The sequence below is a fragment of the Melozone crissalis genome, unplaced genomic scaffold (genome assembly GCF_028551555.1).
Source record: "Melozone crissalis strain CALT ecotype California unplaced genomic scaffold, PUWL_Pcris_2 ptg000004l_1, whole genome shotgun sequence".
Lineage (NCBI taxonomy): Eukaryota > Metazoa > Chordata > Aves > Passeriformes > Passerellidae > Melozone > Melozone crissalis.
In genome coordinates this window covers 44,786,646-44,804,698 of record NW_026535782.1, presented here as the reverse complement: position 1 = coordinate 44,804,698, position 18,053 = coordinate 44,786,646, and the positions used below count along the sequence as shown (strand labels likewise).

Sequence of the window (18,053 nt, the reverse complement as noted above, 5' to 3'; positions counted from 1 at the left end):
TTCTTTTTCCAGGTTCCACAGCACCTGAAATTCAGTGACACTGCACATAGTATTGGGGTTTTTTTCTTCACACTCCAGATGTATTTCAAGAGAATTTGAACTGAAATAAGGAGCTGCTACTCAAGTAGGAGGAGAGGCTGTCAGGACACAAAGTGAGGGTTGGGATCCCAGCTGTTCACTGTTACTGGTGAAGAGCTCTCTTTCTTATGTTCTTAACTCTGTTCAGTCATTTCTGCCTGACACCTGCTGGGCACAGAGGAAAATCTTAAGTATCAGTTTAACCACCAACTTAAGCCCCTTGTTTGCAGAATCAGGAACCTAATCAAGGGATATGACTCAAATAATTTCCTTGCATTTATAATGTAACACCCACCTGCTTTACCTCAGGAACTCAAGTGATGCTCTTACCTTCCAGTGAGCACTTGCCCTCTGCACACACTGAAGGTGCCTGTAGAGTGTTCCTGCTGCAAAGTACCCTGGCTATTAAATCCACTGATGCCAAAGCAGCTGTAGGATCATACTCACAGCTGCCAAGCTCTTCTGCTGCTTTTCACTATAACTCAATGTAGTTCATGCTGCTGAGGTAAAACAGGTAAATTGTGTCCCTACAAACTGCAGCTGGGGAAAAGGCTGGTCTGTAATTTTCCTTCCTATCCCTTGAGGGCAACTGGCTGCTTTAAAACTACTTCAGCTGTTTGTAGTCTGATGAAGGTGCTCAGCATGGCTCTGCAGGAACCAAGAATACTCTGTATGTGCTGAGACTCCTGCCTCCATCCTGTCTCTGCCAAGCAGTAGAGCATGATGTGTGGACAACAAATGCTTTTGTGAAGCCTAAGAAGGTGTATGTACCAGAACCACTGCTGTTTAACTGCTCTCCATTGAAAACTTCCAAGTTTATCAAAGCTTTGATTTTAAATAAATGCTTTGTGACAAGATCTTTGAGGGTAAGTGATTTCTCTTACCTCTACCCCTAGGTAATATAATTGGCAGTGTAGCTCTCAAAGTTGCTTTTTGGTTTTGGGAGAAGTTGCATTACTGGAAGCAACACATATTTCCCTGGATTCACCAAGATTGTAGCACCTGTCTCTCTGGAGCTTTTTGGTCACATACTGATCTGAGGCAAGCATTTTCAGGTTTTAAGAACCCTGGGAGCTCTCTACGAACTGCAGCATACAGGGAGAGCTTAGGTCATTTAGGGTCCAAAGCAGAGGCTCTTTTCCAAGGGAACCTCCCATTACCTTGTCAGAGAACAGAGCACAGCTGAATCTTCTTTTGCAGCACAGCCAGAGGAGTGACACAGCAAATCAGAGTTCATGGAAGTGCTCCTACACATACCATATCCCAGGAAAGCCTGGGAGTGGCAGATGATTAAAAGGTGGTATTACTTTTCTTAGCATTATTATCAGAAATGGAAACAGTCTTTTTCAGCATATGTAAATATTAAAAAAGAACATTAGAGAAGAGCCACATTTTTAATTATTTTTAAAGAACAACCAAATGTAATAATCTTCATTCCATAAATAGTATTAGCAGCAAACCTCCCATGGTTCTAGGTGGTAAAAGGTTTACAGTACAAGAAGTAACATATACTGTAAACACAGCCTGATCGTCTGTAAGCCCCTTCCTTACTGAGTCCATACAGTCTTTAATCTCTTCACCTGCTTCCGTGGGCTGTGAACTTGAGGGAGAAGAGGGGATAACTGTTCTCCAAAAACCTATGTCTGATTTTCTGTAGTGGGATACTTTGTATGGAAGTGCTGATTTCACTGGCCTTTTTTTTAACCAAAAGGTTTTGTTTTAAGAAGGAAACCTGAGCATTGAGAAGTCCTTGCTTTGTGCCAAACCACATCCTTCAGTTAAAAAGTTCCACCACCATTTTTTCCTTGTTTCTCTTCATGTCACAGCTTGGGCAGTTAAGGACAGTTGGCTTACAGGTCACTGCAACCCCTCAGCTACATTTCTGGTTCGTGGCTCTTTGCTCAAAGGGCTATGCGAGGTGTGTCACACGTCCTGGCACAGGATGGATTCATCGGAGTGATTTGGAGAAGTATGCACAGCGTGTGTGAAAGAAATCTTGTCTCACATTTCCTTAGCAACTCTTCACTCGTACGTGCATGGTCCAGTCTTGTTCAGTGTTCTGGCTACAGATTATATTAACTGGTGGTAGTGTGGAGACAAAAACAGAAGGAAAACTCCTCACCTGACATACACTGGTGACTGGGGAAACAAGGAAGAGGGTTTTTTCCTTCCCTACTAGTAATATCCATGAAAGTTTCCCTCTCTTCTTCATTTGTGTCCAGAGAGAACATCACCTGTTGAATAGACGCCATTGTTAATCCTACAGTCTTCAGTCCTCATAGAGTCTATTAATTCCTCCTCTGAATCCTCCTCCTCTTCTTCCTCTGGGGCTGACAGACTGGATGTAGGGCCTTTACATATTTTTAAATGTCGAGTGAGGTGATATTTGGTTAGATAAGCCTTGGAGCATTTTTCACAGACATAGTCCCTCTTTCCTTCATGTGAATTGAGATGCTTTTTCAGGTGATTTGTCCTCAGAAACAGCTTGTCACACTTGGGGCACTTGATCTGCCGTTCTCTGCAAGACACAAAAAAGTGAGTTTGCTCCTGCCACAAGACAGCTGGTATTAAAATGCTGATTAAGGTCCATGTTCTAGCAAGGACAGAGATACCACCCTTGATGAAAAGGTCAGTTTCCTTCCCACCCTACATAAAGGCAGGTGGGGAGGAGGCAGCGAAGAACAAGTAAGGAAACACTGCTCCTGCATTTTAACAACCCTTGGTCTGTAAATGCAGAGGAGCTTACCAGACTGCAACACATTCTGCAATGACACTCCAAAATACCTCCCAGCAGCAGATAGGAACAAGCAGCCGAGCAAGTCTGTGTTTCTGTCTGTCTCTCTCTCACTCATCTGGCTGCACTACACTGGCTCCTAGGCAGCATGACAGAAGCAGCAATGGATTCTAAATGAGTACAAAAACCAGATGCTGAAAATCAAATAAGCAAAGGGACTAGTTTTGGCAAGCAGCTTTTAAGGAGGACCTTGGCTTGGGAATAAATGTACAGGATGGAGAGATTCTCAGAGCAAAAGACCTGGCCTGGCAGAGGGCTGTGGGTAGGAATCTGCCTACAGGAGGAGTGGGAGAGCAAGCATGCAAGTGAGACCTGCAGGGAGGAAAGGGCTGGGAAGGGTGGCACCACACCCCTACAGCAAACAGGTGGAGCTCACTAACAGGGTCCTCGGTGACAATAGCACTGAGAAGTTTGTCTTTTTTGGTCACGTTGGGACATGGAAACAGTTCTCAGCAAATAATGAAATATAAATCAAACAACCCCTCCTTCTCTTCAAAATTATGAACACTCCAGACTGCCATTTCACAACACAAGGAGCACACTTCGAATTTACTGTGTCATGGAAATACTGCAGACACTAGAACTGACCTCTCTGTCATTTCAGAGGATGAACCCACCTACGCTCCCTAGGCCAAACTATTTGCAAACTGGAGATTCTGTCTTGGGCTGTTCATTATTTCTCGCACTGGCCAGTCCAACAGCTCCTGTGAAGTCACTTACTGTGTGTGAGTGAGCACGTGCTGCTTGAGGTCCTGCCTGCGCATGAAGAGCTTCTCGCAGTAATCGCACTTGAGGTTCTTCTCCCCGGTGTGAATGACCATGTGCGACTCCAGGTGAGCCTTCTGCGTGAACGATTTGTCACAGAGGGTGCAGCGGTAATTCTTCTGACCTGGGAGTACACAGGGACACCCACAGATTAACACTTGGTGTCCCAAGAAATGCGGTAAGCAAACAACCCTCACCATTGCTGAAAAATTAAATTTTACCATGACGAAAGGCAGATTTTTTGTGAACAAAAAATCTTGTTTTCTCCTGCAGTTCCTTCAGACTCAGCATAAAGGCCTACTTGGTTCCAATCTATATTTAGCTATGCAAAAAACCAGACAGCTGACTTCATCATTCCCAAAGCTTTTCATCCCGTACTCCGTGCCCCCAATGCCACGATACTGTTTCAAACCACTGATGCACTAGTGTGATACACCTTTCTGCACTTCATCCTTCTAAACACTGCTGCTTGTTTCTCCAGTGCTTGTGGTCAGCCAGCCTTTCTTGTGAGGTGAGGTTTGTGCTTCTTGTCCACACCAACTGTACCTCCTTGTTCTGGATTTCAAAACACCCCCAGCAGCTCTGCACATTTTCCACCAAGAGATTCGGGCAAACACTTAAAAAGACTAGTCTTATCCAAGATGAATTCTTCAGTAAAAACAGTGGTAGCTTCCTTTGTAACAGTAACCATGGTAACCATCTAGCTACTGTACATTAGTACATCCCTATCCTCACTGATTTCCCACAGGAATTCTATCTGATGGGCCTTACTGGAGCCCAACCACATTTGATGCACTGCATTGCTTTTGTCTGCAAAAACAAGTTCTCTTACCTAACAAACACACAGGTACAAATGCCAGTGGCCCTTTGAAAACTTCTATGTTTTATCCCATTTTTCAACTTATCAGTACTTCTGTTATTCTTTGCCAAAAATAGTTTAAAACCCCAGCATGTTACTGAGTTCAGACTAAGTTTGAATACCACTTGAATCCCACCCCACTGAGTATTCTGTGGTTGTGTATACATTAATATTTCATCAGTCCATTAAAATCCCTGGCTATTGAGCCTACAGCTTCCTATGCTTGACTTGAGAGCACTTCACTTCCAGTTTTATTTCTTTTCTAGCTTTGTAATTGGAATTTTGTGATTTCCCAATAAGGAATAGTGAAAAAAACAAAGAGGCAAAAATACCCACACTGTCTACTGGCCTGTAACTTGACCTTCACCCTCTCCTCTGTCCCCACACAGGCATCTGTACAAAGCCCTCACCTGTGTGGATCTTGAGGTGTGTCCGTAAGTTGCTTGGATCGCTGAAAGCTTTGCTACAGAAATCGCACTTGTGTGGCTTCATGCCCATGTGCCCCATGAAGTGCACGTGCAGCTTGGAAGGGGAGATGAAAGCCTGGGGGCACATGGAGCACTTCCACTTCCTCTCCTTGCCGTGGCCTGGCCCGTGGCTGCTGCTGTGCCCCTGACTGGGGAGGTGGTTGTGAATATGGCTGCTCAAATGGGCCTTGAAGTCCGCATAGGAAGCGCATTCCTTCCCGCAATGGCAGATGTGCACGTCTGGATGCTCAGGGACACCTTTGGGCACAAAAACATCACTTGTACTGAGGCACAGTAAAGCCTAACAGAGCTTGAACAAGGACCACTTCAACATTTAGTCTGTGGTAGCAAAGCCCGGTGCAGAGATTTTCACCTTTGTTCTCTTCTTTCACCTTTGTCTGGTGTTGCTTTCCAGCTGTTTCAAGTAGGTCATTTAAAATGTTTTGAGGGGCCAAACTCTGGAACAGTTTTGAGCACAGATCATCCAAATCTAAATTATCACAATCCCAGCTGGGGGAGGATAGGACCATCTTCAGCTCCAAAACTCCCTTAGCCCTGGATGAACAGAATACTATTTTTCTTCAAAAAAAAATCTTCAAAATCTTTTACTCCTGATCAGTGGAATTATGTAGGGAAATGTTTCTTTTAAATTATGGTACTCTGTAGTAATGAAATGTTGAAGGAAACCATGACACGCACCAATGGGAACTGAGAAGGAACATAATGCAGTCCCAAGTCACAGAGCCAAGAGATGGCACTGAAAGGGATTTCAAGCTCGATACTCCCTGCAAAGCCAAGAAAAAAGAGCTCTTACTTACCAAGCTGTCGTGCATAGTCCCGACTGTAATAAAAGAGAAGCTCGTGTTCAGGGGGGATGTCCCGAGAGGTGCAGAAGTAAATTTTTCCATCGTGAGGATAAGCTACCAGGTTCTGCTCTTCCCGGTTCCTACAGCAATAACAACAGCTAAGGAAAAAAGCCCTTCAAAAGTAATGCCTTTTGGGGGAGAGGAGAGGAAAAGAAAAAAGGAAGGGAAAAGAGAAAAGGGAAGATTCCTATAAAAAGGTAATAGGAACATCAGTGCTTGTCAGCATATTATAAAAACTTGTATGTCTGTCACTTCTGTCCTTCTTTATTAAAGGAAAGAAAAACTAGACCTTGAGAGCCAATATCCTCCACCAAATTATGTGTTTCTCACAACATTTCTGAGAAAATTATCAATAGATATTTGAGTGGGCTGAGAGAAATGAGTTTATGATCTCCTAAGAAACTACAAAAATCTATGTATTTTTTATATACAGAGATTAATTTACATAGATATATCCCTTAAGAAATAGAGAATGCATGATGGAAAAAATATCAATAATGTCATGAAGCAACATTATCTTTAAAAAGTCCTCTTGAGGACCAGTTCCAAGACGTGGTCATTTATTTTTTGAAGCAGTATCTTGCATATGTTTGCTCTCAGTATCTGAAACCAGCAAAAGGTCTGCCCCACTGCAGTGGGAGATTAAACATTACAGTTCTTGACTCCTGCATATAGGAACAATGAAATGGAACTGCAGGAGAAACTTACTTTGTGTCACAGAGAAATAAGAAAGGTTCAGCCTTCTCAGTGGACCATGATGGAGCAATACTTAGGCCAGCCTGGATAGTTTTCATCATAGACTGAAAGGGACAGGTCTCACAGGCTGTGGGGCTTGGAATTTGGCCAAAAGAACTCAGGGACACTTTGTAAATAAAGTATTAAAATCAAAAGGACAATCAAGGTCAACTTAAGTTGAATGAAGGTCAACCTTCATTCTCCAGTACAGCTTTCTATGACCCTGCAGCTCAGACTCAAAGCCCCTTAGCACAGTCCAGGCGGCTCTCACCTGGCTTTGCGTACGAACATCATCCAGTTACACTCATTTTCATCAGCTGTGATGACACAGAACTCCAGGACACCGTTGTGATAGATCTACCAGGAAAGACAAATGCAACCTTAGGACAAAACACGACAATAAATGCAGTGAAAGCCAGCTTCTTTCTTTGAGAGAGGATGTGTTTACCTAGAACAAGCCAGGAAGTCTCCATTGCCACTGCCAACACCACAGCCCTGTTTTCACTCCTTACTTTCCTCTTCACACAGGCACCTTGACCTCTGTTACGCAGGAGGCCAGAAAACGTGTTTATCAGCATCTTTCTCACCTTTACCTTCCAGCAGAAATGCATTTGGCTGCATTTCTTACAAACCAAGTCTTGTGAATAACAAAATCTGGGCAAACAGTACATGTTTTATTTATATAAGTCAGATTTACTTTCTGAAAATGAAATTATGGGGAAAAGAAAGCTTTAAATTTACTTTCCTAAAACAAAACATTCATCACCTGGGGGAACTTTCAATGAACAGAGATACAAAACAAACAAACAACTGCTGCTTAGCAATTCATACACAATCTCTGCGGCAACTCCACACAAATACTGAAACCACACACAGCCCTTTAAAAGAGAAGGCATTAAAGAAGCTTATTGCTCTTCAGGACTGACTACCAGCATACTGCAAGGTATACAGCTCTGCTGTGCTGATACTAAGAATTAAACAATTAAACTGCATTACTTTTGACTTTGGGCCAAGATGATAATGTTAATGTTGCTGTCCTGTGGTAGCTTTCACCAGATAAAGGCGTGCTGGCAGGCTGTGTGAGCTGTAACACCACTGACCTTCCAGATGTGACTGGCTGCTTTGTCTGTCCAGTCGGCCACCTCCAGAGAATGGCTCTGCTGCCCGATCAGAGGCCCGAAACAAGTCCTCACAGGAATGGTTTCTCGTGTCCACACACCTATCATAAGAAGACCATAATCTGAAGAAATCAATTATTTCAATAACTAATCATGCATAATAAAGAAGTGGGAGGCTTATGAGATAATGCTCCAGAGGTAATATCTATGCATAAGATCATCAAAGCTTCTACTTCACATGTGAAACACACCTATGGCAGAGACAAGAACCACCACCACCACGTGACACTAATGGGAGCCGCTTTGGTGTCATTACCAATATTTATTTGGTCAAAAGCAAGTAATTTATTTTTCAGTAAGCTATAAAACTAACATCCTAGCCACTTGTACCAATTAAAGGTCTCATGGCACTTTCTGCAGAAGCAGAAAATACTAGTTTCAGTAACTACATTTTGCCTACCTAATCCCCAGGAATTTCCAGAATTGTTGCTGGGCATTGTTAAGCAGCTTCTGCATTTCTCCCCAGAGGCAGCTGTATTTCTGTCATGGGCAGAGGGATTCCTGCGTGTATATTATTTATTATTAAAACATTTATATATATATGTAGGTCTACATGAATACACTGAATAGCTTTTAGGCATAAACTGGAAACTAGTGCAGCTTGAAAAGAACAGATGTCATCTACTCTCAACAAGCAGCATCACTAAACAAGCCAATAATCACATTCTTCTCTAGTCTTCAGATCCTTAGGGTACTGCACTGTACTCTTCGATTTCCAGGTGACACTGACGTGAAATACAGTAACAAGGTCCACATCCAGTGGCAAGGTCACAGTCTACATGCCAAATGTAAATGAAGGGGGGGAAAAAAACAGAGGCACTTATGATCAATACTCCAGTGAGAGCACCCAGAAGGTAGCAAACCAAGCTCATGACCAAGCAGACAGAATTCTCCTCTATGACTTCTAATTGTCAGCTTCCACTGCAATTGCTGTATTGTTTTCTAATCAAAGCTGTGCCTGGGCTGTTTAGCACAATAAAAAAACCCCATACCTTGCTTAACCTTAAGAAGTGCCACACTGTGGCAGCAGCCCTATGGTATAGCTGAACTCTAAGCAGTAACCAGACCACAAGGAGCTCATGGATAATATAAGTCAGGGTGATTACAGAAGAGGGAAGCATCTCTCTCTTGTGTTTCTTTCCCACATTAATCTCCCCACGGTTTTGGATTTCAGCAGTGAGTGTATTTTCAAGTGCTGCAGGGAAGTGCCCAGCAATGCGATCCTTACCCGCCTCAGCTCCCATGATGGACTGCCGGAGCAGCAGCTGCTTCGGGAGGGACAGCCTGGCTCGGCTCTCGATCGGGCTGTCAGGGACAAAGGTGACGGGCCCGTGGTCCGGGCAGTCTGATGGATACGCCTTGTCACACAGCGTGCACCCTGCAGAGACAGGAGGGGACAGCAGGCATGAACAACAGGCCACAGCTCCCCACCAATGTGCTTCAGCTCAGCTCCTGCCAAAGGCTGCTTCTGTCACGTTCAACTTGTCCACTCAACAGCTTTTACTCAGAAGAATATGCACCATGTCCCTACAGTCAGGTGGGCACTGACATACAAGTCAGTTTCTATCCAATTCAGATCAAATGTGAGGGTCTCCATCTACTTTTCTGATGGTAAATTGATGACCTAGACTCCAGATTATCCCTCCAGGGGAATCTAGCAACGATACAGAGCCCACTCTTCATCAAAGCTACTGCAAAATGAATGATAACCTCCCCAGTGCTGGTGATGGAGGAGCGAATTTCACTCTGATCACAAGTGAAATGAACTCTACTGGCAGAAAAATCTACAGCTAACAAAACCAAACATATTCTAACTGGTTATGTTTTTGGAATTAAGCAGAAACATTTCTTGCATGTAGAACCTCAAGGATATCCATGCAAATGAACCAGTAAGATCATCCTTCTAAAATCTTCCAACCATGAACCACAAATCCCCTAACCTCCATTTAAATTCAATGTGTAAATCACAGCAGCAAAAACCTGACCTCACTGCTGCTTTTGAAGGTCTTACTGCAGCAAACCCATGCAGGGTGAGTATGCCACTGAATGCAACAAAAACAAGTGTCCAAGAAGAATCAGCAGCATCGCTTTCCTAATCTGTCATTCAGCAGAAGTACTGTTATAAAAGAAACCAGCGAAAGTCTTCAGTCTAATAAATTTGAGGAAATGTACAGCATAAAATGCTCTCTATAGCATTACAATTTAATGTAGAAAAAGGATGTCATTTTAATTCTCTGTGGATGTAACAACCAACACCTACTCAGCAGCCACTCTCCTGATAAATAATTACTCTTCTGAAGAAGAAAGATGTTCAGGTAATTAATCAGGATGTCTGCAAAGACCCTCTTTGGCCTCTTGATGACCCAGCTCCAGTATAAAAGACCTATCACAGAAGTAGCCTTCAGCAGGCCCAGACAGCAGTTCCATCCTTACATGCTTTAAGATATTTTCCAGATACTTCAATGATAAATATCAGGGTACCAGAATTTGACCTCATATAAAGTACAGTTTGAGCAACTACACAGTAACAGATAGGAAAGTACTCAAAAAATTATTAGGTAGAGGCTATGTAAGCATTATTCCATGTGCACAGGTGACATGCAGGAGTAAAGCAACAACAAGCGAGACCTGAGTAATGAGAACCACTGTGTGGAAAAGCTGCTTTTAAGCATTGCCTGGCACACACCCACTATGGGTCTATGGACCAGCTCCAAGGAGAGGCAGAGGAAGCAAAGTTCTAGGTGTGGGATATTTCCACCTGGAGAAGTTCAACCATTCATACATTTTTAAGATGTTGGAAAACAAAAAATCTCGCATCCCGCAGAAAGTTAAATATACTTTCCATTACTGTCCTTGCCAAATCATTAAAAAAAGAAAATTAGTCATTATTTCTCTGATTTGGATACCCAGAACTGTCAACAAAGATGACCAATAAAAATGCTTCTTAAAAGTGTTTGCAAACATTCAGGACTGTAAGCAAAGGCACACCTTTTATTTCCTGCTTAGGAACAGTAAAAAGTTTTCTGAAAAAGGCCCCGACTCCTGCCATCTGAGGGAAAACCACTAAGGGGACCTAAAACAACTCCTTGTCCTTGCTGTCACCTGTCTGGACACAAATTCCTGTTAATTCAGGTGAAGTTTAAAAACATCAACAAAAAGTTAAAATTTAAACCTCCCCAAGTCAAGAATCTGTTTTGCAAATCACATGCAAGCACAAGGCATGCCACAGCCATTTTAATGTCCTACCAAAGGGGAGCATCGTCTGGAAAACAACTTAGGACTATGCTAACTATAACAACAAAAAGCTGGCACATCAAATCTCACTTTTAAGGGAGGAAGAATAGTTATTTCATTACAAGCATGTTGGATATCACAGTATTTGGATCATTATTTGCTCAATATGCAACAGATGCTTGTAGGAACCTCTGAGTGCATCAACTGTAAAACTCTTCCTCTAGGAGTTGTAAATTCATCATAGTTCTATGCCCACCTGATTTGAAGTTGTATTTTACCCCACAGAATAAAATCTTAACAAATTAATCCAAATGTCTGACTGACTAGACACTTCACATTAAACTGCATCTCTTCCCTTGCTACCCATGGCACTGTACCTTTCAATTTCTTAAAATATGTTCCCCTGGCAAAGCAAGCCATTAGGTTCTGGCAGTTGTAGGGCCAGACTGGATGAGGAGCAGCACTCAGCAATGCTACCACAGATAATAAAAATGAATATAAAAGCTGGCCTTTTGTTTCAGTGGCAGTAAGCCAGACATCCTGCAGGTGAAAGTGCAAATCTCTCTCCCAGCAAATGAGAACTTCTCAGTTCTCAAACACCACTCCTTGAAAGATAACAGGACTGGCAATACAAAACCCAGTGCTCCTTTCTTCCTACAAGATCTACTAACCTCTGGACTAAAGTCCTTTGATGAGAATAATTAGAAATATTATAAAGTTCCTTCCCTCTTTGCTCTTTTTTTCCTATTTAGAACAACACTTTCATGATGATTGTTCATGGTTTAATATAAATTTTGCAAAATCATGTAATGTCATACTCAAAAATTACACCCATTTGATGGAAAGCATGGCCTGTGGTGGTGTTTGTTGTGTATTTTTAATGGGGCAAGAAGAGTCACTTTTGATGTGACTTTATAAAAAGAGAAGTCCGATTGGAAAGGATAATAAGCATATCCACCAAATCAAGAGCTTCACCAAGATTCAGCTTCCAACCTCATGGCAACATGAAAATGATACAAAGAGAATTATGCTAAAACATCCTCCTACATCTCCTACTACTTCCAACTACTGTTGTTTCAAAACAGTTAATCTGGCACTGCAGATGTTTCAAATTCTGCACTTCTTAAATAACCATAAATCTGTAAGACTAGCAACCAGAGTCCAGCCATACCAAACAGCTACATGCAAACCCTACCCCAAAAAAGCATGAAATGTCCACTCACATATGGTAAACAAGGTTGCCATGTTTTCCTTGTTGGAATTGGAGTCTTCCATTTGCAGAGATGATGGTACAAAGGCAAGATTGTCCGCAGACACATCGACATGGCTTGGCCCCAGGGCTACTTCCTGACTTATGGAAGACACTGCCACGGGCTCCAGGCTGAGGCCCACTTCATGCAAGGCTACCGAGTCCAGGGAAGCGAGGTTGTGTGAGGTAGGGAGCGCCACACTCACGGAGTTGGTGCTCATGGCCACAGTATGGATGGGGTCATTTAGTGTGCTGTCCGACATCCCTGTCACCCGGCCGGCAATGTGCTCGGGCTCCATGACGACAGGGAGTTCCAAAGTGCTACCGTGAATGGGAATGACGGCGCTGTGTCCCACAGCGTCCGATGTCAAGTTACTGCCCACTGCGTCTACGGCTAAAGGTTCGTGGCTCCGGGAGCCGTTTGGGATCTGCGTGTGATCCCCAGCTACATCATCCATTGTAAGCTCCTCTGCCATCCCATCTGTAGAGATGGGGCTGGTTACCCTGGAAACGCTCTCCATGGTGATTGCAGTATCCAGTGCTACCTCGTGGCTGTCACTAGGATGCAGATTTTGAGGACCGTGTGTGCTCACTGTGCGGGAGTCCATGGAGACAATCCCTGGTTCCAGCCCCACGGTCCCACTGGGCTGGTAGGGATCCAGGGCTGAGGGATTGTTGGAGACTGACAATGCTGGATTGCTGTCAACATTTATAGTGTTGGGATGGATGTACTGAGGTGGTGGTCTGTCAGCCAAGTAAGATAAGATACCTGATAGGAAGAGAGGGAGAAAAAGAAGGGAGTGAGATTACAACAGTTTTCAAATCTTGAATAAAAATCCGTTGAAGGATACACTGAGATCCCTGAATACATGTTCTCTACATTACCTCCAATTCAAATCCACTAAAATGGATTCTAAAATATGACTTACAAACACATGCCAGCCTAACACTCTTGTCAAAGTACCACTTGACAACTAATTCAGAGTTTCCACCCAATAGAGCAAGTCTCTAGTTATTTCTCAAACTCTGAACACCCACGTTCGTGGCAGAATTCCACCTAGGCTGCTCAGTACAAAGATCGAATGAGAAAGAGGTTCTTCACATTTTAGGCTTAACTCTTCATTCCCAAAAAACAGCTCACGAGGATGAAGGCCTGCTAGTGGAGTCTATAATTTGGTCATTCCTGGTTCATCTTTGCTAGAAACAGAAACAATTCTCCAACACACATTATTTTTGCTTAGGTATTCAAGTTTTAACAATAACTGCTTCCTTCCTCTAATACTAAGTGGCACAACTGTCCATCTCAGAGGCCATCAATTGCAATTCTGAAGGACAAAGACAAGTTCTCTCACAGACTTCATGAGTCATCTGCTCTCTTTTCTAACATGAAAGCATGTTGTTTCTCCTAAAACAATGGTTTGGTTTAATTTAAATCAGAAACCCTACCATCTTTTCTGATAGTTCTGGGAAGGTACTCAACATCAAACAACCTTGAAACTTAAGATATGAAGAAACACTAAACTGTGTTTACATACTAAAAACAAACAAACAAAAATCTTCGGAAGAAATGCAACAGCACATTCAAGTAAACATTATTTCCAGCAGAGACAGAGGCAGATATTGCAGATTCTGCAAGATCTGACTCAGCATGTTTGTTTTTAGTCTTCAACTCTATGAGCCACTTGTTCCATAAGTTTTCCATTCAAATATGTTTGTTATTACAAGGATGCAAACACAGTTACTCTTTCTGCAGCACAACAAGCCAAGAAATGAACAGTTTAATTTAATCAGCTGCATCAAATATTTCTGCATGCAATGCTGCCTTGTGGCTTGAACACAGAGGATCCTTGATGGCAGCAAGATGACTGACAGAAGAACTGTATAAAACATCACAGAAAGATTATTCCAGCTCAGAAAATGGCAAACACCTTTGGTCCTAGTGCACAGTCTCCTTGTCTACTGAGCAGCAGGCATGCAGTGCAGTAGGAAAGGTTACTCCTAAGCAGCTGGAAAGTTCAGCCATCAGTCACCAGCTAGCTGCAGGAGACCTGGGCCGCTAGTTCATTCCTAACCCAGGCTGAACCAGCAATACCCAGTGAGTCACCTTGAAGGAGTTTAACTACCTCATCCACCCTGCCAATCTTAGCTACCAAACAAAACCAGGAGTGCATTTAAAGTTTCGATGTCTGTGTTTTCACATACTGACATGTAAAATCCTACATTAATACTCCAAAGCACGTGTGAGAAAGCAAACAAGATAGAAGTCAGTGTGTTAACGCCTTTGGAAATCAACCTTGAAGAAAAATGAAGAAAAAATGTGCCATGGGTTAAATGGGTGGGAAAGTGCCCAACACCACAGCTGATGTCTTGTCCTCTTTGAGCTTTGAACTCCTGTAACCTCCCATTATGCACATATTAAATATTGCTTCAGACTACAGGACAAGAAAAACAGAAGCAACTTCCAAGCTACAAGCCATTGGAGACAGAAACCAGGCATGCTTTGTTTTCTGTTAATCCTAAAATCAAAGCAGGTGGACCAATCAAAGGTTAGGTTTAAATAGAAAATGCCTTGCAATTCTTTTCGTACACAAATATAGAAACAGATATCTGAAAATCAAAGTGTGTAAACGGCACAACAGTCTCCAGACAAACTCAAGGAAACAACAGCTCTGTCAAACTGTCAGTCATTCCTGCTTCAGGACAGAAACAGACAGCTCTTAAAACAGTTGCTCTTATTGTTCCCATCCATCAGCACCAGAGCGCTTACCAGGTAGAATGTGTCTGAAATAGCTGCTCTCCAGGTGAGGGTATGGTGGTGGAGGTAGGGTATAGTTTCTCTCTGGTATACCACACATCACTCCTCGATCTCCAATACCCATCGGGAGCATCAGAGACAGAGCAGAGGGCAAGGAACTCAAGGAGGGGCCCAGATTTGGAATTGCAACAGGCAAGCCTGCAAGAGAAAATGCCCATTTAAATTCAACCAAACTCCCTGAGTTGATGAACACATGAGCTAACAAAGAGATTACTAATTCCCCAGGAGCTCTTGCCCTAAGGAAATACAGCATAGCACTGTCCAAGTAAAGTGCCAGGCATCAAAGAAAGGATCAGTTATCACAGAAGTGAGAGGCATGCCTGAATATGGCTAGATCTTTTACATTTTTATAGGCCTTGCTTCTATTTGACAATTGCAATGGACTTCTGTCTGTGCAGGCCCCTGGAAAGAAGAGCTATGGAAACAGTTTTGCTATACAAGTGATTTTTCACCTGAGAGAAATTAGACATAGATGAAGAGAGATTTTCAGCTACAGCCCTAATTTCAAAGGGTTCTGATACTACTCACCCACAGAGCCAATCACCCCATTAAAACCAAACGAGGCTCCCACTAAAGCGTAAGCCTGACAAGCACTCGTGCCTTTTGCTTTGCCCACATAAGCAACTATTTATGGTTTCCCCTTCCCCATCTCTGCACCCTTTCACTACCTAAGGTATGACTTGCTATCAGAGCAGGCACTGCTGCCCAGTTAGGACCATTGCTGTGACAGCAGAACACAGAGCAGGAGCTGCAATACCCCGTGTGGGGCCCTCCCCCGTTACCTGGTGCTGGTATGGCGCTGTGAGTGGGTGACGCTGCCAAGCCCAAGTGACTTCCTGACACTGGCAGGGCATTGCTCACAGAGGAGGAGGTCAGCTGGTCCATCCCTACAGGACTCAAGTTCATTTCATTCATTCTGGAGACAAGGAACATAGAGGGGAGCAGGAAAAAGAAAGAGAACGCAAAAGCATCCTTGATTACTGACTGTACTGTGGTGAGGAAAGGTTGAGAAAACAAACTCAAAATCTGATATTGGCATATAAAAACTCTGCCTTAAAAAGCTAAGCATAAAACACATCAGCCACTCACATGGTCATCACATCATGATCAATACCTATTGATCATATTAGATAGCAATAATCACAATTTAAAAACAGTTCAGAAAGACAAATCAGACCATAGCTTCTTCCTTGCCATCCAGAAAACAGTCTTACTCCTAGTAATAAAAGCAATTGTGATTAAACTATTGTGAAAACAGATCCATTTACAAGCTGAATGTCAGAAATACTCAGACAACAGCACCTGATTTCTATTTCATGACTTCTGGACACCACATCCGCATTCAAAATCTAAATTCTGGGGGAAAGATCACTTCAAACTGGTAACAGACACACAACCTCTAATTCCCCGCCAGTTCAAACCAGGCCAATAGTGACAAGAGTTACCACCACAAAACTGCCATAGCAGTTTTAAAAGACTGCCTCAGTCTGGTTTTATATGCTCCCATCACATTAAATACTGGTACCGTGGATGCCATCCTACTTCAGCGATCAACCACACCGCTCAAGTGGGCACACACCACACAAGCAGCTGCAGGAACCATCCAATACTCCAAACCTTTGGCCTTGGTAGAACCCACGTCAGCTTGGAGCACACATGTCCTTCGGGGTCTCAAGCTGCACATGCAGCCCAAACCACTCCGCAGGGATGGGGACACCACGGAGACTCTGTCTACTCCCACTTGTCAAACTCTGCAAGCCGTGCCTAACCCAAGCCTGCCCACCCGGCCCTCTTACCCACACACCAGGTGTGACCAGCAGCTCTTAGGGCCAGCCAGACCAGCTGCCCCCCGAGCAGCCACATACGCAACACGCTCCAGGCTGACCCAGGCCTCCCACATGGCCTTGCCAGCAGCAGGCCCAAGCGCCGCAGTACGGATGGAGAGCTGGAGCTTGGGCTGCCGCTCCGGAAAGGAAAGGTACCACTCATCCAGGAAAAGCGGCCGAATCCACCAAACTCACGCAAGTTAACAGCACAAGGTCTCAGCGTGGAAGGGGCCCGTAAGGAACATCGAGTCCACTGGCAGCTCCTCGCAAACCACCTGCCACCCGGGGGACTGAGCCGCAAGCGGCGTCGCCGACTTCCACCTCGGCTCTGCCCACCTTGGGCACCGCGCACTGCCCACCGCCCCGCCCGCCGCCAGGGACGGCTCTGCGGGGACGGGGCCGAAGGCTCCCGCTGCCCGGCGGGGCAGGGCATTTCATCCCCGGCTCAGGCGGCTGCTGAGGATGGCGATGCCCGAGGGAGGGAACCACCACCCTCGCCCCGGAGCCGAGCCTCGGGGCCTGCGGGAGGCGCCGAACGCTTGATGGACCCCCTCCCGTGCTCGCCCTCTCGGCCGGGTGCGCCCCGCGGTGCCGCCCGCCTCGCCCGGTGCCCCGCGGCGCTCACCTGGGGTGCATGGGGCCCGCCGGCGGAGCGCCCGCAGCCGCATCAGGGCCCGGCCCGCCGCCTGCCCCCGGCCCCGGCTCCGGCCCCAGACACGGCCCAGCCGCAACCCCCAGCGCCGCCGCCGCCTCATGGGCGGGACCCGGGCGGCGCGGGCCCGGCGCGGACGGGGGAGGCGGAGGGAGGCGGGGACGGCGCAGGGAGGGGGCCGGGGCCGCTTCCGCCGGCGAGTGCCGGAGCCAGGAAGCGGCGCCGCCGCCCCGGGGCTCGGCCGCTCCCCCCGAAACCCTGCCCGAGGCTTCCCGTGCCGCCTCTTCCCGAAGGGTGCGATGTTTACTCCGGTGTTCCACCCAGTATTCCCACACAATATTCCCGGCTGTCTCACTGCTTTCTCATTACAGCCTCGTATCTGCTGTCATTAGAGGGTTGCGTTTTGTGTCCTCAGCCGTACCATCACCCCGTACGTGCCCAGCTGCCCCTTGGACATCGTCGTTCAGTTACGGTTCATCATACGTGCAATTCCGCCTAAGGTGACATGGCAAAGGAATCTCTTGATGTGTGCAAG

General features: G+C 45.0%; 1 protein-coding gene across 1 annotated transcript; it reads right to left on the bottom strand.

Annotated features, from left to right (window-relative positions):
* Window positions 1-771: 771 nt before the first annotated feature.
* On the bottom strand, window positions 772-17,583 carry PRDM4 (PR/SET domain 4). The gene is made up of 11 exons (XM_054273579.1): window positions 17,492-17,583; window positions 15,823-15,956; window positions 14,993-15,178; window positions 12,200-12,994; window positions 8,971-9,120; window positions 7,665-7,783; window positions 6,836-6,921; window positions 5,782-5,909; window positions 4,907-5,221; window positions 3,593-3,761; window positions 772-2,596 (listed from the first exon to the last, which is right to left on the bottom strand). Exons 1-11 carry the CDS (start codon window positions 17,500-17,502, stop codon window positions 2,287-2,289), a joined length of 2,403 nt encoding a protein of 800 aa, XP_054129554.1. The 5' UTR covers window positions 17,503-17,583; the 3' UTR covers window positions 772-2,286.
* Window positions 17,584-18,053: the final 470 nt, after the last annotated feature.